Genomic DNA, 24,825 nt, shown 5'->3' on the forward strand with positions numbered 1-24,825 from the left:
TCTTGTTTTAACAGTTTATTGGTTCTTTTTTTAATATCATAGTACATTATGCAATGTACGTACCTACATTATCAATCGGTTTTCAATACTGATGCCTTAATTTCTCCTTTTTTTAAACCAAATATTTTACACCTTCTTGCAATGCTCGGGTAAAAATAACTGATTACAAATTTTGCCTTTATAAGAACTATCTAGATTGCAAGAAAAATATAGACGAACGGACACACACACACACACACACTCGACAAAAATGTATAAAATACACTTCCTATATATGTTTTTACACAAACTCAAACAATTACTACTTATTACTAGGCTTCCGAGAAAGAAAGCAAAACATTGACCAAATACAATCGAATACAATGAAAACTAATTCGTTTCAACTATATGGCTTATGCGATTTTTACCAATCAGGTTTTAATTCAATAATGCAACCAATTCAGCACTTTTAGCTCTTCTTACACGATCATTTTCAGTAGACATGCGTGCACACATTACGTTCCGTCTAAACAAAATTTTAATTGTGCAGCTGGATATGTATACTTTTGCGTTAAACTGTGTCAAATGTATTATTAAAATATCAAAGTACGCACCGCCCAGAAAATTCGTATATAGATGCAATTAAAAATAACGAAAGCATCATGAGTTGCACACCGATCAGGCCCGTGGGCCGCAACCTTTCACACGCTTAAGGTAAATACTCTCTTGCGGACGCGCGCGAATGCCTCTGGATTCCACACCTACGGCATTTTTCTCCCCTCGCAGGCACGAGGTTGAGGTAAGCGAGTACGAACAAGTTGCCAGAGAGCAGTGCGCAGGTAGTGTGTATACCTATGGGATAAGTCCACTCTCCCGTTGCGCTTCTTTTATTCCTCTCTTTTCAGCGTTTCCCCTCTCGGCTATGTAATATGCGCGCAGGCAAGTATTTTCCGCGACGACCTTTCCTGCAGCTTGCGCGCGCGGCAACGGCTCCTCCCATAAGAATATATATATACCTGCTGAGCAGCGAGGCTCATTTTTATAACATTATCATTTATCGCGCGTGAAGTGTACCGTTACTCGATATACTGCACACCCGCTAGTTTTTCTTGTTTGCTCATAGGAATATCACCGTTACAATTATGTCTTTGCTTTTAACTTTTCGCGCAGATCAGTTTTGTGCGGTATGATCGCGAGTTTACGTATCAGACGTGTTGATTCAGTTATAAGCTTAGGCGAAATGATACAAAATTTTTTAAACTCTTTTCTGTATGCGAGCTGTAAGTGCCGACTTCCCTATGTTAAGAGATGAGGGGGTATCAAAGTCTCGATTGGCATCTCTATTGGTTGATTTATATTCTGTGCAACATTCTCCTCTTCCATCAAAGGAGTTAAATAGTCGATGTCCTAATAAAACATAAATAAACAAATAGCCCTGTTAAAATAAAACTGCAGTACTGTCATTTCAATGTAATGTAAAAAATTCAGTTCTATATTTACCTGCAGCCGATTGAAAATTTTATCGATGTTCGTTTCCGCTAGTACATTATCCATATCATCTATCTGAAAGAGTGAGTGTCACTTGTAGCCATTTTTCTTATGAATAGCAGATTTAAAAATAATAATAATCAACTTACCTTGATAAGATCAGCAAAATTTAGGTTGGATAGGTTTCCGGAAACGGATGCAGCCAAATCGCTTATATTTTGATCCATTTGCCTCTGTTTACATTGATTCCTCGAATTAACATAAATTTGCTGGTCATTGGCAAAGTTATTTTGTGCTGCTACAACAAAAGTTAAAGAATAGTTTTAGAATCGTGATAATTTTTACTGCATTAAAATTATAGGCGGCGGATGTCACATGCGACTTACTCATTTGCTCGAAATGCATACATTTCGTTGCTAGCTCGAAAGCAAAGTTGTCCGTACATTTTGAAGCGATCTGCGGCGTCGGTAGTGAAAATTCCTGCAGATCTAGTGTGCTGATTATGTCTTTGATCCAGCTATCTGTTTGTCGACACAACGAACGATCGAATTAAATTTTCTTTTCATCTATTTGTTTATTTACCGTAAACGAATTATTTACCGTCAGTAAGGGTATCCGAATAAAGCTCCGCAGAGTTTTGACATTGTTGCGACTTGTTGAGCGAATAGTGCGGTTCATACACGCCGTTTGTTTGGGCTTTCTGGGTGTAATTTGAATAGTCGAATGCTACATTATTGATGTTATTCAATTCATTGTCCAAAGTTGCAGGCTGCATGAGAGCTTGATTCCTTTTTTCATACAAGTTGAAGGGCATATATCATTATCGATATTACTGGATTGACGATCAATAATAGTATATTGTGCAACTAGGGGGGGGGGGGGGGAAATTGGCTTTTTCTAGCGAGGGTGACGTTTTAAAATATCACCCGAGTCTGAAAAAGCCACTCCCCCCTTGTTGCACACCGTACTTTTTATGATAAGTACACGAATAGGCCACTTATCATGCATATGAAAGGAATGGGAAATTCGAGGACTTTTCAAAGTAAAATAATAATATATTGAAAATTTTGAAAATTTCAAACTTTCAAAAATTTTGAAAATATTGAAAAGTTTGAAAATTTTGAAAATATTTATATAGACATACCCATCCATCGGATAGGCTGCAGAGTGAGGAAAACTACTCCCTTGGGAGAAAAAGAGTATTTTTTTCCCGCTACTAAGAAAAACTTGATTTTCCATTCATTTTACATGCATGGAAAGTGGCCTTTTTCGTGCACGTATGGTGAAAATGTTTATACCTCATTTCGTTGAGTTCGTTGTTTTTTATGGTTACCACGGGAATAAACGGTTTCGCTGGTTTAATTTTCGTTTCTGGCTGCATCCATGAATCATCTGGGCCGACTAGAAGATGCGCGTCGACTATGAAACATTCGGATCACAAGCGTTAGCTATAGTGTGGCGAAATGCAAATGAAAGCAAGAAGACGGGCTGTATCGTTATACTTACATTTTAAAGCTTCAGCTTGGATCTGTTCAGCGAGCTCAAATTTCTCATAGGACCGTTTTCTTTTTGCCTGATTGCGTGCATCTGTTGATTAAACGAAAATTTCGATAATTTTGAATGCATCGTTGACAACTACTATATACCGATCGCAAAATATTGCTCACTTTTTTCTGTCGGCATGATTCGAAAGGAAAGAGGATCACTCATTTCACCATCGGAGATGCGTCGCAACTGTACCATTACAATCACCGGTTCCGAAATTTCTGTGTCCGGGTACTTCGGTGATTTGAATACAATTGCTATCTGAAAATATAAAATCAAATCTTTTTCGTTGAGTCAAATCATCGCGATAATCATGTAGTTATCGAATCGCTGATAGTCCAACCTGCTTGTAAACGTTCGGCGGTATCAACTCGGCTATTGCCTCCCAGTTATTTTCCTGTCTATAAAAGCGTACTTCGATGTCCTCTCTTGTCGCTTTTTCGCAGAGTATACACATCTCGGTTCCGCCATCAGCAGTTGCCGATCTGTGGCTTATGTAGTCTATCCAAGGCGCCGCTTTAGCTCCTGAAATTAAAACATTGTAATATACTCGAGTACAGGTTGTTACTGCACTAGCGAACAGATAAGAGCGTTACTTACGACGGTTCTGAATCGGCTCGGATACAACGGGCGTCAGAGGTACATTAAATTTTCCTTTCTCTTTTCCTTCCAGAAAAACTTGGAAGCACAGTCTGATGGAGCAGATGTCGATTTCGTCTAGATCCTGGTCAAATCCGGCTGAAAGATTCACAGCAATTATAAAGCTCGTTCGATCGAGTTCGAATGTATGATGTATACTCACTTTTGAAGGGATCCACTCCTAACGACTTTCTCACCTCTAGCGAGCTTTCCATATTTTTGCGAGGGACGCATTGTATACGGAGATTCTGAAATCGCACGATCATTTCCTGGGTGTCGGTTATAAAGCTTCGAATTCCATTTGAGACTTGCTTGCCAGTGCTGACGAGATTGTGGGGATGAGGATAGTAAGGCGGATCTTTCGATACGCAAGATACAACTACTTGAGCGGGACCTTTGTAGTTTTCTATCTGTAAAACGAGTTTACAAGCCATGTCAGGAATGAAGGCGCGCTTCGCTCTTGATTCTATATCTGTCTAATAACACTGGTAGAAAATCTATTATAAGTGTTGGGCGGCACACTAACGTCTGCTAATATTTTATAAGCATGTAACATGTTACTAAATACCTCAAAACTATTTTTTAATAAATATATTAATAATGCTCAATGTCGTCATCATTGGTTTGAATAGTGAATTTGAAGAAAAGTTCAGTATAAAGTCAGTTGGTTTGTCTATCATTACAATGCCATTTATTTGCATTATAACAAAGCTATACAACTGTAATTTTACACAGATACTTACTATGTTACCTAGAAAACATGTAACCTACATGATTATGATTTAGCTGCTTTCATTCATATTTTCACATCGAGGCCCATATGAATTTTTTAATTTAGCGTATCAAATTTTGCTTGTAGACAGTTACACAGAAACTACCATCTCTAGCACATTGTATTTCTGCTTTCCAGTGTATTTTTACATGAAGAAAGTGATAAGTAGTTTAGCTTTTTTGTCAAGGCATTAATTAGAATTTTTACTTTTAACAGTTGTGAGAGATTTTGACACCGATACATGTTTCTCCATTTTTGCATTTTTTCTCATTCGAAAACTAACAGGTCTAGAAAGTTCATATTTTGCATTTAGATTTCTTTTGTGATTGTGAAAAGATATTTAAAGTTGAATCGACCTTAACTGAAAAAGTTCTGATTTCGACTCCGACACTGATGTGAATGCAAACTCATGCTGTACGACTAAATAATTATCATGGGTGTTGTAGTCGAACACAAAAGTATTTCAGTTAAAGTTGATTCAACTTTAAATATCTTTCCACAATCACAAAAGAAACTGTTAGTTTTCGAATGAGAAAAAATGCAAAAATGGAGAAACAGGTATCGGTGTCAAAATCTCTCACAACTGTTAAAAGTAAAAATTCTAATTAATGCCTTGACAAAAAAGCTAAACTACTTATCACTTTCTTCATGTAAAAATACACTGGAAAGCAGAAATACAATGTGCTAGAGATGGTTCTGTGTAACTGTCTACAAGCAAAATTTGATACGCTAAATTAAAAAATTCATATGGGCCTCGATGTGAAAATATGAATGAAAACAGCTAAATCATAATCATGTAGGTTACATGTTTTCTAGGTAACATGTCTAGTAGCCTTTTTACAATTCAAAGAGCATTGTATAATGATAGACTTAAACTTACTGACTCGGATACTGAACTTTTCTTTAAATTCACCCCTCAAACCTCACCGAGGGCGATTTTGGGCACAGAGACACAGTATATCTTCAAATTCTTTATTCTTTTAATTGAACTTCTCACTAACATTTAAAAAAAAACTAAATAATATTCACACACTTTATTACTACTTCAAATAGGGTTAGGGTGCCACTTTTCAATACACATGTTGTAATACTACACACTCTTGGTAATGATTAATTTTTACTAAAATTTCTTGCTAGTTATATTACATATAATTTATCTGTTATCAAGATTTCCACATTTCATTGTAAACACTTTATACATTTCTACCAGGGTTATGAGTTATGACTGTTTTGAGGGTTATGAATTTAAAGCGCGGTTCTGATCTCGTTGCCTAGGCAACCAATCAGTCGAAGAATCTGTTTATATAATATTGCCTTGATCGTAGGATATGTCTTTTGATGATCCGTAGTCATCTCTCCGTCAAGTTTCCCGGCAGCTCTTCCTTCGCGTTCATATCGAAATCTAATAGCTTTGGCAGGTTGTTCGATGATTCTCACATACGGACGACTTTTTTTATGATTTCCTTGGCTCGTCATTTTGTTCGTGCGCTTTACACAAGTTTATTTGAAAAAACAATATTTGTCACTCAAACCGTTACACCAAACAACTGTATTTCAAGTCAGTATAAAACTAAACTGTTCTGCAGTATGGCACGCTTACACATCAGGTACGCCATACGACGTTCGCCTATGCACTGATGAGTCGCATGAAGCTCAGAATTTTCACCGGCGCTCGAAGTGTTGTGTGTTGTCGATTTCCCCCCTAGCGGAAGTTTCACGTACTCGCTTACCTGCGCACGCGCACAGCGCATGTCAGCAAAGTAGCGAGCTGCGAGTACCATACCTACTATACCTGATGGCTGATGCCGGGTAATTCTTACTTTCTCAGTGCAATGACGTATTTGGTGCCCAGAAGTAATGCTGCATTTCAGTAGTCACCTATGGAAATTTTTCAGGTTGAATATAGGTAATTTTCTTTCATTCGGATGCGTCACTGATTCGCGTAACACGACGGCATGCCTACATTATACTGCGATCAGACAGAATTAGTATCTTGTAGCCGTGCAAGATACTAATCTGGAGTCACGTGGAGCTTTATATTTCGAAGAAAGCCCCCATAGCAGCGAGGAGCGCGCGTGCAGGTATATAATATTGTGTGCCCACATGATAATAACCCTTGACGACTGTCGTCGAGGTGAGAGACGCGAAGAGAAAAAAATCAAGTCCGTGTGTACATATAACACCTCGGCTGCAGCCGCGAGAATACTCATACGAAACATTTGTCGTGCGTGGTGCACTAGTGTGGGCAACCGCGACTGGAAAGATAATATCTATCTCCAGTGCGCTGAAAGCTTCTCGCTCCTCATTTCCCGCTGTATACAATATTGCACATGCAGCGGCTGGGGCGAGAGCAAACTCTTCTCGTCGCGCTGAAGCAGCCGAGAGAGAGAGAGAGAGATAAAACTGCGGCGCGCGCGAGAGAACATAAGGACCAAAGAGCTGCCCCGCTAGATTTTTTCCGTTTTCATCGTTTTTCTTAAGTCATACGTTATAAGCGTACAGCTCTTTCTCTGGTATTTTTCTCTCCCTTCATCAGCCGCCGGAGTGCGTTGTGTGTTATATCTCCTCGTTCTCTCACACTTGCATATGCATGAGGCGTCGTCACGGGAGGAAATACAGGTATAGCTATATACAAACGCAGGCGAAGCCTACGCCTCTCTAGCTGTCCGTCCTCTCGATCTTTCTCACGCGGCCGCGCCGCTGTATACCTACAGCTATTCGCGCGAGTCCGCCTATGCACATTAGGCACGTTCGAATGATCGTTACTCCCTTTCCCCCACTGCGTTTTCTCTGAAGCGAGCTGCTGCTGCAGAGCCGAGCGGCATGCGGAATATAACGCGCGCTTGAATACCTGCGGCGCGAGGGAGATAGCGAGACAGAGCTTTCATCCTACGCGATCGAGCCCCGCGCGTGTGTGCGTGTGTGCCTGTGCGCGCATACCTGCTATACACTAGCTGTACGTCGCTGTGCAGGTAACATTGAAAAGTCTTCCGTGCGCGAGCTCGTCTAGTTGCGCTTCATCCGATCATCTCCCCGCACTCGACTGCGCATTTGCGATGAGCACTCGCGGGACGGTTGCTTACTTACGCGTGCTTTGCTAATCATCGCTCTCTGCAGACATGCGGGATCCCTTTGTTGCGTGGAAATTATATTTTTTTAATGCGTGTAGACATATTATATACCCTTTTCGGCTTCTAATCACGTTGGCCAATAACTACGGGCGCCAGTTTTGTTGAGCATGATACAGCGATATAACTATATCTGGCCCTGCGCGCAGACGCGCGGGGTGGACAAGGACAAGCGAGAATCGAGATTGGAGAAAGAGCAGCAGCTCTCCGCCCTATATGTATGCTCCACTTCTCTATATATCTATGGACGAGCGAGAAAGAGAGTGAGACGGGGAGAAAAACACGTTTGGCCATAGGTGAACGAACGGCGCGCGGAGGGAAGCGCTGCTGCTGCGCCGCCAGAGAGCGAATGAATGGACAATATACGCACGCATCATTATGTGCGCGTATAGGTTGAACACGCTCGAAAATGAAGAATCTCTGAGTACGGGAGTACGCGATGCTTTTCTGTATTATAATAGCTGACAGCCGTGATTAAAAAAAGAGCTCGCGGCTAACGATACGATAACGAGCTCCTACACCTTTGTCGCCGCGTCCGTTTCCTTGTTGCTCGTATTGCTTTATGATTCAAGCGTTATGGCAGCTGTGTGCCGATGCTTATTATAATTATACTGTACTGCAGTGATGATCTGGCGGTCATTACAGGTATATCTCGCTGTGCTAACGAGCTTCCCCAGGGGGAAATAACACTCGTGCTTTCCCAGCTTTAATAATCATGATTAAATAACGTATAATGTGTTTGAAAATAAACAACCGCAGAGATTGTGGATCATCAAGGTCAATAATGACGTTAAGCTCACAACAAGAAAAATTTATTGGAAAATCTGCGACATAGTAATATAATGACGTCAGGTGAAAAGGGATAAGTTTTGCTCGTGACGCGTTGCCATATTACGCTCTTGTATATTTTTTTAAATAAACTAGTGAAAATATACGCAGCGACGTCAATAACTGCGTAACACGTCCCTAGTAGCAGCGTTCCCGAGAAAGTACCTGGAAACTACCGAGATTTTTCAAAATCTAGCAGGTTTCCAGACTAGAATCTAGATGAAAACCCCGACAAATCAGACATGATTTCTGGAAGAAATCTCGGTAGAGTTTTTTCTCCACTATGATTTGTTCATATAACCTTACTTTTCACACCAATGATGCTGCTCTTCATTGACATTGTTTGAAAACATTCATAAATTGATGAATCTATATGCCCTATAAATTCATCTACAATGTCTTTTAAAGGGGAAACATGATTTTTAAGGTGCACATTAATAGTGGAAACCTAACCCTACACATGCATGCTCTCATACATGACAGTATGTACAGCATTGTGTACTGACTGACTTTGTATTATTCAAGTATAATTACTGTGTAAAAAGGGTCACGGATGCACTCAAAGTCACCAATGATGAGGTTTGCACAGGTATTTTAATCTCATCAGTATGCAAGCCAGTTACTCCCAACCACTAAATCTCTCATAATCATGGTAAGTCCATGATATTAAAGGTGGATGTCTGTTCTTTGGCGTTAAGACTTGTTCAAATATTAAGAAACAGACTGCCATATCAGTTTTTACTTAACAGTCTTGGTTCGACTTTTCACCCTGAACCCTATGGCTTCAGCGTCAAAAAATGCAGGTGGGTCTATACATGAAAGTCGAATTCATATCAGCTAGAATGAATTCATCTCAATATAATGTTACAATAAGCCAACACAAATCAAGTTACAAAATTTCAGCCCTCTAGGTATGATAGTTTTCAAGTGAGAGCAAAATCAAATTTTATTGATTTCGATTACTTTTTTTCACTATTTTATTTTGGCTCCCATTTGAAAACTATCATACTTAGACAGCTGAAATTTTGCAACTTAATTTGTGCCTTAGTTGTTGCCGATTCTAAATAATTCAACAAGTCTTAATGCAAAATAACAGATATCGAACTCCAATATCATGGATTTAGCATGATTTTGAGTGAATTGGTGGTTGAAGGTGACTGGCTCGCATACTCATGTGGTGGAAATATCTGTGCAAACCTCATCATTGGTAAGTGACTTTGAGCACATCGATGACACTTTTTACACAGTAATTGCACTTGAACAACACAAAGTCAGTCAGTACAGCATGCTTGTACATACTGTCATTTATGAGAGTATGCATGTGTAGGGTTAGGTTTTCACTCTTAATGGGCACTTTCAAAATCATATTTCCCCTTTTAAATCATTCTAGATGAATTAATAGGCTAAATATTCACCATTTAACATTGACTGAAACTGTGAAAACTGTAGTTCTGTCTGCTATACTATTCTGCTGTATAACATAGCAGACAGCCTCTACAATACGCGTCATATACTTTCTAGTATGCCTGTGCCTGGCCCGAACCGTACGCGCATGCGCAAAAAATTAAGAGAACTTCTGCTACTCGGGTTTCAGCGTAGAAACTACGCATATTTCTCGACGGATTCTGGGTTTCATTTTTTACCGAGTCGCTAGGGAACGGGTCAGAACTTATCGGCCATTTGCTACCAGACTGTGCAGCTTAACGATGCGAACACAATAATGCTACATCTCGACGATAACGATAAAAACGACGGAGCTTAAAGCGATCTCTCATAAATCATTGTAAATCTTTCATAAGAATATTTCTCACAAAACGATCGTAGCTACTATGTTCGTATTCAATGAGCCGCGGTTACGATGACTCGGTGAAGCTGTAAAAAATCCAACAAAGACGCCCCCCAAAAGTCACGCGCACGCATAAGCCATCATACATACATAAAAGCTCTCCGCAGCACCGGTGTGAATTAACCTCTGCACGCCAAGGTAAGTAACCCCGTCCGCGTTTATACAGCTCGGCTCTGTCTGTCTCTCTCTCTCTCTCTCTCTCTCTGGAGGAAAAGCAGCAGTAGCAGCGCAAGAGGAGGAGAGGGTCGAGTAGTAGGGATCGAGCTCATGGATACCCGCAGCAGTCAGCACTGCACACCGACGGCTGCGCGAGTGCGAACTGCACGCGCGGCGGGGAGGGACGAGCGCACGGGACGACTCCGGCGTGCATATATAGGTATATCGCTGGCTGGCTGGCGCCGAGAGGCTCACTCGCTCGACCCTCGGCAGTTCGTCGGGAGAGACTCGGCGCGCCGGAGCCTGCGCGCGCTCCGCTCACGTTCCTCGCGCGTTCTATACTTCACTTATACTCGCTCGCTGCTCATACATATCGCTAAATTCGTCTGCACTTCTCGCTACTCCGAGTATAGCTGAACGTGCTGAGACGCAAAGCTGCTGCAGAGATCAGCGCAGGAGCGCCGCCGGGAGGGGAGCAGAACTGGATAGTCGAGTGACAGAGCGGATGCGGTTGGTCGAAGAAAAAAGCCAAACACGCTTGCCGAGTCTTGCAGCGAGAGAGGGAGAAAGCGCTATACGCAGGCGAGAGAAGAAGCTGCACTGCACCTGCGCTCTTGCTGCGATAATTTCGGAGGAGCTCCGTTTTTTATTTCGCTGCACCTTCTCTCTCTGCCCTGCCGCTGTTCCCACGCTCCCGCACAGGTATAGAGACACAAATCTACACACACACACACACACACACACACACACACACACACGTGCGGCATCAAAGCGTAGCTAAGCTGCATCGCACAAAGGGTGAAAAAAGAAGAGGCTGCGCGAACGAGGTCGAGCCCTTTTATGCTCGCTCGTCGTGACATTCAGCGGCTATTATGTCGAAGGAACTGACGCCACACGTGGAGTATAAGCCGAAGGCGGCGGCGATGCATCGGCCGACGAGTATCAGCGCCGGATCCACATCGGGAACGTCCAACGAAGAATAGTATAGAGAGTGAGAGCGGGAAGGTCGAGTGGCCCCTCTGAAAGAAGAGCGAAACGGCGACCTTGCGAACTTATTAATTCTTTCGTCCGCGCGGAAGAAGAACCGAAGAAGAATCATCATCCGCGCCGCCCTCGCTGCACGTGCGAGACAATAACTCTCCAGCCCCCTTCGATCCGTCTTCTCAAAGAGCTGCGTACTATACGCGGATACTCACACAGCGCACGAGGATCCGCTCTTTCTCCCGCCGCGCACACACACAGCCGCTCTCCGTCGTCGTCGCCGCCGTCGTCGTCGCCGCCGCCGCCGCCGCCGCCGCGAGGGAAAGGAGAGGGAGTGTGCGAGAGAGCTTTCGCGATCGATATCGGAATCGCGCGCGCAGTGCCGTGTTTACCAGCGGCCAAGAACGACATGAGTCTCGTGCTCGTGCAGCAGCAGCAGCAGTGCGTCCTCTGAAACATCAGAGACCGCAGCTCGCGCCGAGTGTATTCTATTTTTTATACGTACAACTCGTAACTCCCCGCGAGCTGTTATAGTGTTGGTGTGCTACAGTTTTGTTGTTAGTGCGCTGGTGTACGGTGCTGACAAGGATTTCTGGGAAACATGTCCGCGGACGTAGCGCAGCCACCGAGCCCGCCGAGGATCTCAGGTGAGGACTGTTGCCTAAATTCTGTTTGGTTACGCGCTGTGAAGCGAGCTTGGCTCGACTCGGAATATACCCACTACTTGGTTACTCGCGAGGAATTCCGAGACTTGTTTTGCTAGCGTCTTCGAACGCGTCTCGTCGTTCGAGCTTTGATGTTTTTTTTGTAAATAAAAATGACGGGTCTTACCAATTTATTTTTGTGTGACTTTGATCTTACGTTTTATTTTTATCTTTTCACAATCGGAGCGGAATATGAGCGCGAAATTTCTGAGTGACCGAGTCTCAAACGTTGAATGGAGCGTGCGAAGAATTGTATAATTAAATTGTGACCACTCTTCGAAGCATACGTTTTCTTAATTGAACTTGAACCAACATTGAGCGACTGTCCATCTTAATAAAGAAATGACAATAAAAGTAGTCGTTGTAACGTTGTGTTTTTAGTTGAGAAGCGCACGATTTGTAATCTCTGCCTTCGCGCAAATTTCAATCCCAAATAATAATCTCCAAATCTTTAGAGTTTGGGTGCGTAACGCATGTATGCGATATTGTCAAAGCGTCAATGTTTGAACAATTTTATTTTAATAAAAAGTCTTTAAATATCCTTATCGCTTCAAACCTTACACGACTATGTACACGACAAATCAAACTTTCTAAAATACTCGAAATGCTACAAAGGATTAGTAGAAAAATACAGATCCTCTTTGTCAGCTGTTTCATAATCCTTTTAACGCTCGTGTTTACTAGGGGTAAGAAGGATTTACACCTATATAGATTTCGGTATTATGTGAAAGTTGGACAAAGTAGAGCTGTGTTCGCGTATCGGTTTCACGAAGGATACTGTCATAACATTTGGCCTCTGAATGTTGTGTTTACGAATTTTCAAATTCGTAAACACGACGGCGGATTTTTTTATCCGCTGACCTGCAGAAATTTCGATCGCGTAACATACATTTGTGCTGTGTTTACCAATATTTCGTCGCGATAAGCAACTGCTCATTATTAGATTAGATGAAAAAAACCTGGATCCGGAATACGGTAAAGCTAGAAAATGAAGGAAATTGAAAATATCTTTTCTGTTACGTACCAGCCTCGCACGTGCATTGAATGTGGGAAAATCCAGTTAGTCACCCTATTTCCAGATCGATTTCCAGTCGCAAGAAATCAGAGGTAAACGAAGAGGTGCGGCTTCAATATGGAACACAAAAAAGTAGTTCTAAGGATACTTAATCGCAGAGGAAAGAATGCGCGAACAATTACTACTCGAGCTCGTGAGTTTAAAAAGTCGCGAATATAAGCTGTTGTTATGCAAAATTATTAGATATGAAACCACTCGCGTTGGAGACGAGAATTCTTTAAAAGCATGATCTGAAAATTCAATGATATTTGTACGGTAAAAATAAAAGAAATAATCGATGCGTGGTCTTTCAGGGAGCCGCAGGGCAGGGGGGATAATTTTGTATTAATGAAAGGTATCAAATGGCTCTCGTGAAAGCAGAGCCCCAAACTCTAATACACAAAACTACGCGCGAGGGATAACTTGATGAATGGGTAGACGTAAAAGATAATACCCCTAAGTGCGAACTTAATCTCTAATAAAGGCAATTTTTACCTTCTCTGACTGATGTCCACTATCAAAGTCAATTAAATCATAATTATTAGTATTATTTCTTCATTGAATATTGAAGCTTGAAAACGAAAATAATATATAATTCACGCAGGTGTATATTGAAAATATATTTCAAATTCATCTTTACGTATATTTCGAAGACTATCGCGATTTTAATCGAAGAGATAAAAATAACTGCTCTCTAGCTCTTCCAAGTTTAAGTCAGTTTGAACCAGATTCTGGCAAAATTTTAAGTCATAGGAACAATCGCTTTTGCTAATGGAGACAAAACACAATCAATCTGTCTAGTTCCAATTAAAACGCGCTAAAAATATTATCCAACGTGTAAATTGTTAACAATCCGCTTTCACGCGAAGAATCAATGCACGGCTCGGTTTTACGACATTCCAAAACTGTTTCTCTAATTTTGGTCTTGACGATCGCGACGCAGAAGTTATTGCGTGCTCAAACTGACGGATATAATACCGTTGATTTATAAAATAGTTTCAGCGAAGAGCTTTCAAGACAAATATAAACCCCTAGACTGTTAACGTCGCACGCGCTCGAACGACAAAGCTGAGGAAAGGAGTTTGTAATTCATTATTCGCTTTTCGCAAATATATAGTCAGAGAGTTTTCACAAACAATTCTCAACCGCCCATAATAATCTTTCGAGCAAAATTTATCCAGAATTCATGAAAGTCAGTAATCTTACAGTGCGACTTGTCTCGTTTCAGGATCTCGGCGATCATCCGACCAACAGATCAGCTCTGGCTCGTCGTCGCTGCGACTGACAGGCAGCGATGATCAGCACGAGAAGAAGAGCAGCCCACCGGTATCGAGCAGTTATCTGCGCCGAGGTCGACGACGGAGTGACTGCACCGAGACCGGCAGTATCGGTTACGGCTCGTCGGCGCCCCTCGAGTCGGAGACGTCGTACTCCTCGCATCCGGGCTACCCGAGCAAAGCACCCGCAGCGCAGCCCAAGTCGCCGAGAATCAGCGGCGAAATACAGGTCGTGCCTCAGCCACAGATCCACCATCACAGTCATCAGGTGAGATGCAGGAATCGATCGCTACTTGTTGAAAAGAATTTAATTTTCTCTGCTGCATACCCTAATCATAAACTACCTTTGCAGAATCCACAGACGAGCAGCCCGAGCAGCGCCAGTCAGTCATCGTCGACGCCCAGCTCCGGAGCCTACGTAGACGTATCGTCGTCGGCGAGGCTAGCGGGCGTCGCGGGCTCGACGACGACGAGCAATGGAACGCGAAGGCCGAAAAAAGCCGTGGTGAAGAGCAGGACGGCCGAGCTGTCCACCGGGCCCTCGTCTTTGTCGTGGAACGGCTCGCTGGCGGCCGAACGGGAAACCGGATACGTCGTTGACTCGGAGAAGGGCAACGCCTACTACAAGGGACATCTGCTGGGAAAGGTGCGCGAATTTGAATTTTCACGATTATTCTCACATCTGATGGCAGAGTTATACTGGTTGTTTTAATTGCACGCACAACACATTGCGCTGTTCTAGTATACGCGAAAATATGAAGAAATCGCCAACGACATTTTATACGCTGTTCGAGTTCTCTCGGCAGTTGTGATAGTTACAGTTTCTTAAGCTGCACCGTTATGCAATCATTGGATTTCAGTCTATAGCGTGCCAAAGTCTAGTCGATCGATGAATAATCCAGGCGGAAAGTTTTATATTACTGCATAGCGTATGTAATACACGAGGTTGGTGTATAGTGTCCGGCAATGTACAAAGCGCAATTTCGTCTGCGGTGAAAATTTCCCCGTTAGTTAGTCGATTGTTCGCTGCATATCGACATTGCGCTATTTCGCGCTACATATAAACTGCGTTGAATAATTGAAAAAGCTAACGCGTTGTACACAACTATGTAAGGCGCGAAAAGTTTGAGCTATGAATTCGCAATGAACGTGTATGATAGTTCGCGACATCGCAGACATAAGAAGTCTTGAAACCGTTCTAAAGTCAAAGTCGTCGAGTGACATAATTTCCGCTCTTTGATAAACATTGACTCGTCGCTGTTATAGAGCTAGCATGACGCGGAAGTCTAGTCCGAGAATCGTTACGAAGACTCTTCGCAAGATCATCCACGGATCGAATTCCGCCTGTGAAAAGGCGCCGCTGCACAGTAAAAAGTCGAGAGAAAAACTATCAAACTTAAATTTAGCGCCGCGTTCGAAAAGCCAAAATTTTTACTGCCCTCCGTTCGTCGATTAATTTTCCCGAAATACGACGACTGCGCACGCCTTATAATTCAATTATGCGCGGATGGTATTTGTAAAGCGCGAACGTCAGAGCGACTCGCCGTTTTATAATTAACCCGCGGAAACTCCGGACAGTCCGAACCCAGACTCGGTTATTTCAATTACGTCCGATGTCGAATCGGCCCGCGCTCGAACTGCCTCGGCAAAAAGTCTACACGGCTCCGAAATAATCTTCCGGCTATACTGCGTAGACGCGCCGAAACTATAATAATATGTGGTCCGCAGTATAACGCAAAAAGGTCGCGCGCGCGCGCGCACTCGGGCTCACCTTGAATGCGCGTAACCTCCGAGAGCGCGTCTGCGCGATTAATTAACCAGACAGTCCGTCGGCGCACAGGCGACTTGGGCGCGTTCGATAGACGGCCAAATTTCCTTCAATTAACAGAGTCGCGCTGTGCGTATTAGTAGTCGGGGTCTCTCCCCCGAAAAAGAATCGAGTGTGCCCGAGAGACGAGCAGTCGTCGTGTCTCTCTCGGCCCCTGATGCGATACTTTCGCAACGGTCCAACCCGATGTGCACCCGATGGCACGCGCGCGCTACTCATATATATTTATTTTCGAAGCTACTTGGCTCTCGGCCCGCGACGATGTAGTCGAGAGTGAGCGAGAGCCGACCTTTTCGAAAATACGCCGCCTTCGCGCGCGAGCTGATTTAGGGGAGACTGACCGACTATTTCGATTCGTCGCCGACGCCGCTGTGTCGCCTTCTGCCGCGTGCACGATCCCCTAACACCGCGCGTTGTTGCGGGCACGCGAGCCGCGCTTTTGTATTATAGACGCGCCGCATGAGAGCATGCGGGTGATATGCGACGGACAATGCACTGCTGCCGTCGCGGCTCTCATATACTGACTCGGGCTTTTGTACTCTGGGGTTTTTTAATTTTCGAGAGCGTGGATTGCTTTCCAGCTGCGGGTCATGCTGGCTCGAATTCTTTCCTTTTTTTTCCTACGTCTCGCTTGCTGATGGAAACACAGGCGCTGCGTGCAGTTGCTTATGATAATTTGTATGATTGATGTTGGCGATACATGCAGGATGCGTGTAAATTGAATGGGGGAACATTTTTTTTCTGTTATTATCATTGAAATATCGCGTAGTAAGTTCGAGTCGACCACTTATCCATAGACGAATGTGCTTGAAAAATGTCTAAGATTAAATGGATAACTGTAAATTCTGATCTCGCATTGTTGGTAAAGATAGTGAAATACAAAAATAATGCCGTCACCACATTTCACGAGGATGCTTATATTTATGAGAGTAAAGGTCGTACGCACCGCTTGTATAAAAAATACATTATACGTCTGCGTGCAGAAATACGTTTTATAGTCTTCTGGAAACGAATTTCGTATCACTCGTCAGTTTAAATATATCGCTAAACATAACAATAATTTTACGCGACAGGGTCGACATAATTTACGACGCTTTGTGTTCCTCGAGTTTGCGAATTGATGACATTCATGCTGCGCGAGTAAAAATTTTAATAATCGTTATTTTCTTTGTTGCAGGGAGGATTCGCGAGAGTTTACCTCATCACGGACATCGCGACGAGAAAACAGTACGCCTGTAAAATAATTCCGAAGCATCAGATGCAGAAAATCCATATGCAAAAGGTAGGAATGATAATTTCCGACTGCAGAGCCGGATTTGAATATTTATAGATCGCTTAGCGGGCAATTCAGACGGAAAAAAGTCCGATTTCCATTCACTAACTTTCCCTGAATCTATATGTGCGTTTTGTCGAACGTACGCGTTACGCGTGACAACGAAATTTCACAGCATTGAAAATAATACTGTTATACCTTTGCCTATATGTTTTCAATCAGATCGCTCGCGAAATCATGATTCACAAGGAGTTGAATCACGTGAACGTCGTGCAGATGCATCACTACTTCGAGGACACCCTGAACGTCTACATGCTGCTGGAGGCCTGTCCGAAAAAGGTAAATCTCGTTTTGCGTCTGTAAATGGCTTTCCTGCCTCCTGTATGCCTATGGATCCTATCGCAATTTTGCGCGAAGACTGCGTCACGAACTCGTTTGCACTAGCGAGTCTTTCTCATAGATACTCATTCCCGCCGTAAGTTGTATGTCATCGTTTACATTACTGTTAGGTCTGTGACGTTACGTTTTCCGTAAACTACGCGAAACCCGCACACTCGCCGATGACTAACGAACAATTTTGTAGTAGTCGATCACGAAGCGGCGGAGTCATGTACGCGAACTGCGCTCGCTGCTGTGAAATTTATATTTATTCTCGAAGCGAATGAAAAAAAGCAACTGCAGCGCGTTCGGAATTTCGGAAGATTTCTTTTGCGTCATCGGCATAAATAAAAATCATTGAAGCACGCGTGAGGGGTGCATCGTAAAAGTCGGTTACAATGTGAGCAAGAGCGCGCAATGTATCTCCCGCTTGATGAAAATAAAATACTCCGTAAAATCTCTCTTGTTGCTTCTGCTTTCTTTGCTCTTTTACAACGCATCAGGGTTACCTCAGCGTGTGTAGTATACGGCTGTAATAAACGAGGTGACGTAATTTAGGATGAGAGTATTAAGAGCGTTATAGATTATCAAACGTTTACGGTGCAGAATATTTACGGCTATTCCTGGAGCTTTCGATTTTGCGAAAAGTCGAAAGAAATTTTATGAGTTTCAATTTCGTGAAAAATAACAGTATATGGCTATACAATGCTCTGAATAATGAACGAAATTTCCTATGAATTTTAAAAGTTTCAGCGCATACAAGTACGCAAATAAAATGTGCTATGTAGAAGTTGGAATTGCGCGAATACTTTGAATCTCCCCCCCCCCCTCTCTCTCTCTCGCTCGCACAAACAACTTTTGCGGGGAATTTTCATTGCAAACGATTCATTCGGAAACTGCTTTAGTGCATCGCGCATACACTAGACTCGGCAATGAAAACGCTCATAAAGTAGTTAGCTTTAAAATCTGAAATATCGTTTAATCTAGCCCTGCTAAAAAACATAGCGCAGTAGCTCGACAAAATAACAAAGCTTCGCAACGAGTCTTTGTACTTTACTCCATTAAGGCGTTTCGCCTAATAGTGGTCGAGCAGGCGAAAGAAAGCCTTTGAGTGCATTGATATATCTCCATTAAACAAGCAGCCTAGAGAAACCACATCCTCGCTCGCATGCTGGCAAATGTTTTCATTTTTATAAAGCACGGAGAGTACCGCTACAACAAATTAACCGTCGCACCGCCTCCTTTAAAAGCTACCTCTCTCCTGCATGCAAACTACTCTCTCTTAAATTATCTAGCATCATCTCTGCGATATAGAAAAAAGAAGAACCCAGTTGCAATATCCTGCCGCGCGCGCTGCCTCTCTCTCTCTCTCTCTCCCGTCCACTCGATATTTTTCCCGCGTCCAACCCGTTCTCTCCTCCTCTTTTTTCCGTATAATGCACATCGAGAGAGAGTGCTGCACCCTCGCGCGCTTGCGGTACCCGAGATCGCGCGAGGTCGTCGCCGCCACGCCGCGAGAAGCATCGGATGAGGCAACGGGGAAGAGGACTCGCTTCGCGCATTCCGGTTCGGACGACGTTTTTACAACCTTGACCCGAGAGAAAGAGCGAGACTCCTCCGCCGCGGGAATTAAAGAAATCGGCGACAGTTAGCCGAGTATAGAATTGCGCGATGCTGCCGTGTGACGATCCTCGAAATAAAGCGCGACAGCTCGAGAGCCTCCGATGCGTGCGCGCGTTTTATTTTGTAGGCCAGGCCGACCTCGCCGGAATGCACTTCCTCGTTTAGACGGCGTCTCGCTGCAGTCACGCTCCGATGAACTATTTTTTCCTCGCGCCCGTCTGAGCTCGAGGGACGCCTGCGTGAGTGGAAGCTGGGAGAAGCTTTTTTCGCTTGGGAATATCGTATACTCCGGGAGAGTGGGTTTCGGCTCTGCAGCCTATATAACGAAGCATCGTATAATTTTATTTTTCCTCGAGTTTTTTCGCTTCGGATTTGATTGCGCGCGCGTTAAAAAGTCCAGTCGAGCGACGAAATTAAATTATTCACAAGCCAGCTACGGCGGCGCTGTTACAACTAAACTCGACTAAATTACCTCGTTACCATATTAAATAATTGAAACTACATAATACGTAGACACGCGCGTAGCGAGCCGTAAGAATTCAACGAAAATCGAAGGCTTAAGGGGACATTAATCATACGATTAGACACTATGATGGTTGTTACACGGAGCGGCGCGCAGGTATACGACCGCGTGCTTTAAATACACAATGTGTGTCCCGCTCTCGTTGGCCGACCGCGCGCGGCCCGCACGTGTGTGAGAGAGAATATGCGCCCAGGTGCAAGGATCTCATAAATTTAGATAGAACGGCCGCCTGTTCGCATTGCATCTTACGACATTCTTGCCGGACAATTCAGCGCGCTCGGTTATAATGTACCTATACTTGTATATTATATTGCGCTCGCGAGCCGACTTTTTTCCTCCGTTACACATACTCGTACGTTTCGTGAAATTTTGATTTACGTCGTGTGCGCGTGCCTCGGCGATTAATAATTTTTTTCGACTCGACTCGCCGCGTCGACGAAAATAGCCCCTTTCTTTTTTAGTAGATGAGCATAGTTTCGTTAAAAGAAAAACAACGAGAGAAGTTTCAGAGGATGATAAATTTCTTTTCCAACCTGTTCGTCGGCTGCATCCCACACGCATCGAGAAAATTTGAAAATTCGTCGGTGGCCTGAGATATCATCATTTCACACTGCGCGTGTGTGGCATATTTTTAAACGATGACACGCGTTACGCGTAGGCACAGCTCGGGAGTGGCGGTCCTCCCGATAAAATCGATGAAGCTCGAATATAAACAACGATGGACCCTTTTGGGATTTCCTCCGGGCAGCTGCTCTTAAAATACGGAGCGACGACCTTCGGATCGGGCAGAAATTCATTTTTCAGAACGTCGCGTTTACTATATTTATTAATGCAAGAAAGCGCAATGACTATTTTGAGCGTGAATTCCGGGCGAGCGAGCGGAAGCGTATTAAATCCGAGAGAAAGGGCTAGGAAGAAGGGTTAGCGAGGAATTCGCGCCTGGGCTGCTTTCCAAGAAGCCTGCGCTACTCGCAAGAGGGAGAGAGATCGAATTCCGGAGGATCTGACTAATCCGCTGATTGCTTTGTGTCTGTGTTTCAGAGCCTGGTGGACGTGCTGAAGTACCGGGGCCACGTGTCGGAGCCCGAGGCACGATACTACATGAAGCAGATGGTCACGGGCGTAGCTTACATCCACTCGCAGAAGGTGATCCATCGGGACCTCAAGCCCGGCAACATGTTCCTCTCCGAGAAGATGATCGTCAAGATCGGGGACTTTGGTCTCGCCACGCAGTCAGATGGTCAGAGGCGCAGAGTGTGAGTGTCAATCAATCGCGCATGGAAGAAAAAATACTTGGCCATACTTTCCCCCGAATCACGAGATAAGCCTCGATTGAGAAAGCTATACCCGCGGGCATGTCTATCGATCAAATAGCGAAGCGTATATTTTTAGTGCAGCGCCCGACATTGAACGTTCTCGAGGGATCACCTCTGCTTATTACCTATATTTGTACGCTCCTATACGGGCATTTCTCGCTTCACGCGCAGTCTTTCCTATCGGAAAATCCGCCGAGCGGAATGCTGCTCTGTGTGACGTCACACTGCCACACGTGCACTCGCAAGAGATATATCTGATGTAAGAATGCGCAACTCGGCGTTCCGCGAGACTCGGCACTGATTCACTACGCGCGTTCGCTCTTAACTGTAACTCTCGAGAGTAGGTACAGGTATCCTTGCGGCTGCTGACTCTCTGATAATATCGCCATCGAGGACCGCCGCGAGAGACCGTTATGCAGATAATCCGAGAGGAGTGTGAGTAAGGCGTGCATCGCGCCTTTTTTCTTCGATAATCGCTGCGCGAGATAAGAGAGCGTCGTTGTATGCTCAACAATGAAGGCGTACACATATAAGCGACGACTTTCATCAATGAACCAGGTCTGCCTATAATGTACGGGTAATTTTAGAAAATTCATCGTGTGTAATGCTCGTGCGTTCATTAATAAATCAGGCCAATCGATTATTCCATCGAGTTTTTATTATCGCGAAGGTGGGCGTGCGAAGACTTTTTCACTTGGTTTATTTACGTAAAAGCGACGAGCGTGTGGAAAGTTTTCGCTATACTGGCAAAGGAAGGGCATATTGACGCTGGAAAAATAACAACAAAAAAATAACGATTTCAAAATAATTCGCAGAACGATATGCGGCACACCGAACTTCATAGCGCCGGAGGTGCTGTTCAAGCAGTCCTACAGCTACGAGGCGGACGTCTGGGCATTGGGCTGTATCCTCTACGTGTTGCTGGTCGGCCAGCCGCCCTTCGACTCGTCCACCCTCAAGGAAACGTACTCGCGCATCTGCAACCACCGCTACAAGGAGCTGGACGACACAATGGCTTCGAGGGCCGGCCAGGAACTGGTGCGCTGGTTGCTGCAGCCCAATCCGGAGCTTAGACTACCGCTCGACCTCGTCAAGGAGCACCCGTACCTCACTCAAGAGTACGTGCCTAGTACGCTACCCGACAGCTGTTGCTACCAGGCGCCGAGACTGCCCTTCGCCGAGAAGACGTCCGCCCTTACGAGCTTCTCGTCCAGTCTCAACTTCTCGCCAGCTCAGCGAAATATCAATCAGGTGGGTTGTTAAATTGCGATAATAGTGCATGAATTATTGACGTCCATTCGGGGATCTTTCGTCTCCGCGTCGCAACGCCGTCGCCTTAGAGTCATACCTTTCTTTTACGTGCACGTGCGGAGCTGCAAAAGATATGCCGCGGCGAGGAAATAAAGGCCAGTAACAGCGTAATTGCGTATAAAGCGTATAATACGCTTTACCCTTTTCCTTTCTTCGCGCTATCCATATGTTCTCATGACTGTACACAGGCAGTATATGCTAATTCTTCGGCTTATGAAAATTACCGCGCTGATAATGACGTAATTGCGGTGCATTATACGGACGTAAAAGTTCGCATTGTTCGCGCGTATAGTATACAACATCGCGGGCTTTTGCCTTTCAATCGTTGCGTGAATTCTGCGTTTTTTACTCAATGAAAAATATCGACAGCAACAGGCGAACCCTCAGCTCGTCCAAGCGATCCAATCGCAGAACAACCAGGCAGCCGCGCAATCCCAGGACGGCAAGAAGCTCAAGAAAAAGAAGAAGAAGGTATCCAGTTGGCTGGCGAGCTGGCGGCTACCGAAACTGCCGCGCTTCCGTCAGAGGATCAGCAGCGTGCTCTGCCTCGAGTCCCGCAAGAAGCAGCAGCAAGTGCTGGGCGTAGGTGTGGCTGATGGCACGGCGAACTTCTCGGGTGCTCAGGTCCAGTTGATGAGCCACGCGCTCGAGGACTGCCTGGCCGCGGTGGCCAAGAGCACCGTCAACAAGACCCGCTGCAACCCGTCCCTCGTCGACGACTTTGCGCCGCTCTTCATCACCAAGTGGATCGACTACTCCAACAAGTATGGCCTGGCCTTCCAGCTGTCCGACAGGTCCGTCGGCGTGCTTTTCAACGACAGCACCAAGATGAGCTACACTCACGATAGGAAGTACGTGCGGTGCATTGATTTCTCTTTTAATGATTGTTTTATATGACTTGCCATACAAACACAATGCGAATATTATCATAAATGAAAGTTAACTAGGCAGCTTTAAATAGGTGATAGCTTCAGATTTCCTTTCTTTTTAAAGGCGTGTTTACTTGTGGTGATTTGTTGAGCGCAAAAACCGTGGATAACCTTGGAAACAATTTGTTTGAACACTGGCAATTATGGGCCTCGACTTTCCAAGAATAACGCTACTCTTATAGAAACAATTTCCCTTATTGAACCCATCATATTATTATTAGTTGTCAGGCCGTATTTTCAATGAAACTTTACGGTTGCAATTACTCGCTATGTTCTGCAAATTGCGATGTGCTCCCCAATCAAACTACTTTTAGTAATTATAGTAATATATTAGCATCATCGAAAATTAACGTATCTGAAAATTCTCCGCTTGTACATTTATCTCGCACAGTGACGAATGAAACACGCTATCTCAAAGTTGCACGACTTTTCTTTCGCCACTGTAATTATTGTTATTAACGCTGGAATATTTATTTTCAAAGTAGTATGATGATACACGAGGCGACACACATCCGCGTGTATACACACGCTTTAAAAGCACTACATTATGTTATTTTTGCTCGCTCTTCAGGTAGTTCTGCCTCTGCTTTGTTTGACTCTCTGCGTGGGTATATTAGCATACGTTAAATCAGTGCTCTTATTCTTTGTTTTATCTGTTTTGTGTTTCATCAGTTGTCCTGTAAGCGGACAATGCGTTTTTTTGTAGATTTTTTGTGAAAGAAATCATTTTTCTTTACACAGCTGAATACTCGCTAAGAATACTGTTAGCTTCTTTCATTTCACACTTTTACGTAGAATTTACGTAGGATAAAGAAAAGAAAATTTCAACTTTTTTGAAAATGCGTATGTTTTTTAAAAATTCAAAAAGTAAACATCAGAATCAAATTAGAAAAGAACGTGATTTGCTTAAAAACGAATTCTACATAAATAATAAAAAATGCAGTACACGGTATTTTCATGTATATATTTAATGAAATGTTTTAGACGAGTGGAGTACACGACGGCGGACGATGAAATAACGAGATACAATAGAGAACGAAACGTCCCTACGCATTTGCAAAAGAAACTCGAACTGCTGCTGCATTTCACCGACTACATGGACAAGCACCTAACTGAAGGTGAGCTTTATGAAAACTTTGTATTCCGAATAAATACTCGCTGTATTTTACGTGGCAAGAATGCTATTTAAATTTATTTCTAAGTTGATTGAATACATATACACGTGAGCATAAGTTTTTGCAAAAACT

General features: G+C 43.8%; 2 protein-coding genes across 5 annotated transcripts in view; one reads left to right on the forward strand and one right to left on the reverse strand.

Annotated features, from left to right (window-relative positions):
• On the reverse strand, positions 1-13,183 carry LOC100118476 (embryonic polarity protein dorsal). 3 transcript variants are annotated; one of them, XM_031932568.1, is made up of 12 exons: positions 13,091-13,183; positions 3,815-4,061; positions 3,613-3,750; positions 3,356-3,537; positions 3,135-3,273; positions 2,974-3,054; positions 2,766-2,886; positions 2,068-2,255; positions 1,854-1,988; positions 1,617-1,765; positions 1,480-1,542; positions 1-1,386 (listed from the first exon to the last, which is right to left on the reverse strand). In XM_031932568.1, the coding sequence occupies exons 2-12, from the start codon at positions 3,915-3,917 to the stop codon at positions 1,276-1,278; spliced, it is 1,410 nt and encodes a 469-aa protein (XP_031788428.1). In that variant the 5' UTR covers positions 3,918-4,061; positions 13,091-13,183; the 3' UTR covers positions 1-1,275. The 3 variants fall into 3 exon arrangements, with proteins under 3 accessions (XP_031788428.1, XP_031788427.1, XP_031788426.1); XM_031932567.1 differs by lacking the exon at positions 13,091-13,183 and adding an exon at positions 5,738-6,290 and having other exon boundaries at positions 1,617-1,762; XM_031932566.1 differs by lacking the exon at positions 13,091-13,183 and adding an exon at positions 5,738-6,288.
• The window catches only part of LOC100118436 (polo-like kinase 3), an 18,193-nt gene continuing 4,012 nt past the window's right edge, over positions 10,645-24,825 (forward strand). Inside the window, exons 1-9 of one of the 2 annotated variants that reach the window (XM_001602352.5) lie at positions 10,645-12,009; positions 14,349-14,665; positions 14,750-15,043; positions 17,403-17,507; positions 17,721-17,837; positions 21,064-21,278; positions 22,154-22,589; positions 23,019-23,500; positions 24,563-24,696. In XM_001602352.5, the coding sequence (XP_001602402.2) occupies positions 11,964-12,009; positions 14,349-14,665; positions 14,750-15,043; positions 17,403-17,507; positions 17,721-17,837; positions 21,064-21,278; positions 22,154-22,589; positions 23,019-23,500; positions 24,563-24,696 (2,146 nt within the window). In that variant the 5' untranslated portion in view covers positions 10,645-11,963. The remainder of the gene's footprint in view (positions 12,010-14,348; positions 14,666-14,749; positions 15,044-17,402; positions 17,508-17,720; positions 17,838-21,063; positions 21,279-22,153; positions 22,590-23,018; positions 23,501-24,562; positions 24,697-24,825) is intronic. The other variant, XM_008207777.3, reaches the window with a different exon arrangement.

The sequence above is a fragment of the Nasonia vitripennis genome, chromosome 5, assembly GCF_009193385.2.
Source record: "Nasonia vitripennis strain AsymCx chromosome 5, Nvit_psr_1.1, whole genome shotgun sequence".
Lineage (NCBI taxonomy): Eukaryota > Metazoa > Arthropoda > Insecta > Hymenoptera > Pteromalidae > Nasonia > Nasonia vitripennis.

Coding starts and splice junctions, on each gene's coding strand:
- LOC100118476 (XM_031932566.1), bottom strand. CDS start 5,899: ATGACGAGCCAAGGAAATCATAAAAAAAGTCGTCCGTATGTGAGAATC. Junction 1,989..2,067: donor TTCGGATACCCTTACTGACG/GTAAATAATTCG, acceptor GTCGACAAACAG/ATAGCTGGATCAAAGACATA. Junction 1,766..1,853: donor TATGCATTTCGAGCAAATGA/GTAAGTCGCATG, acceptor CTTTTGTTGTAG/CAGCACAAAATAACTTTGCC.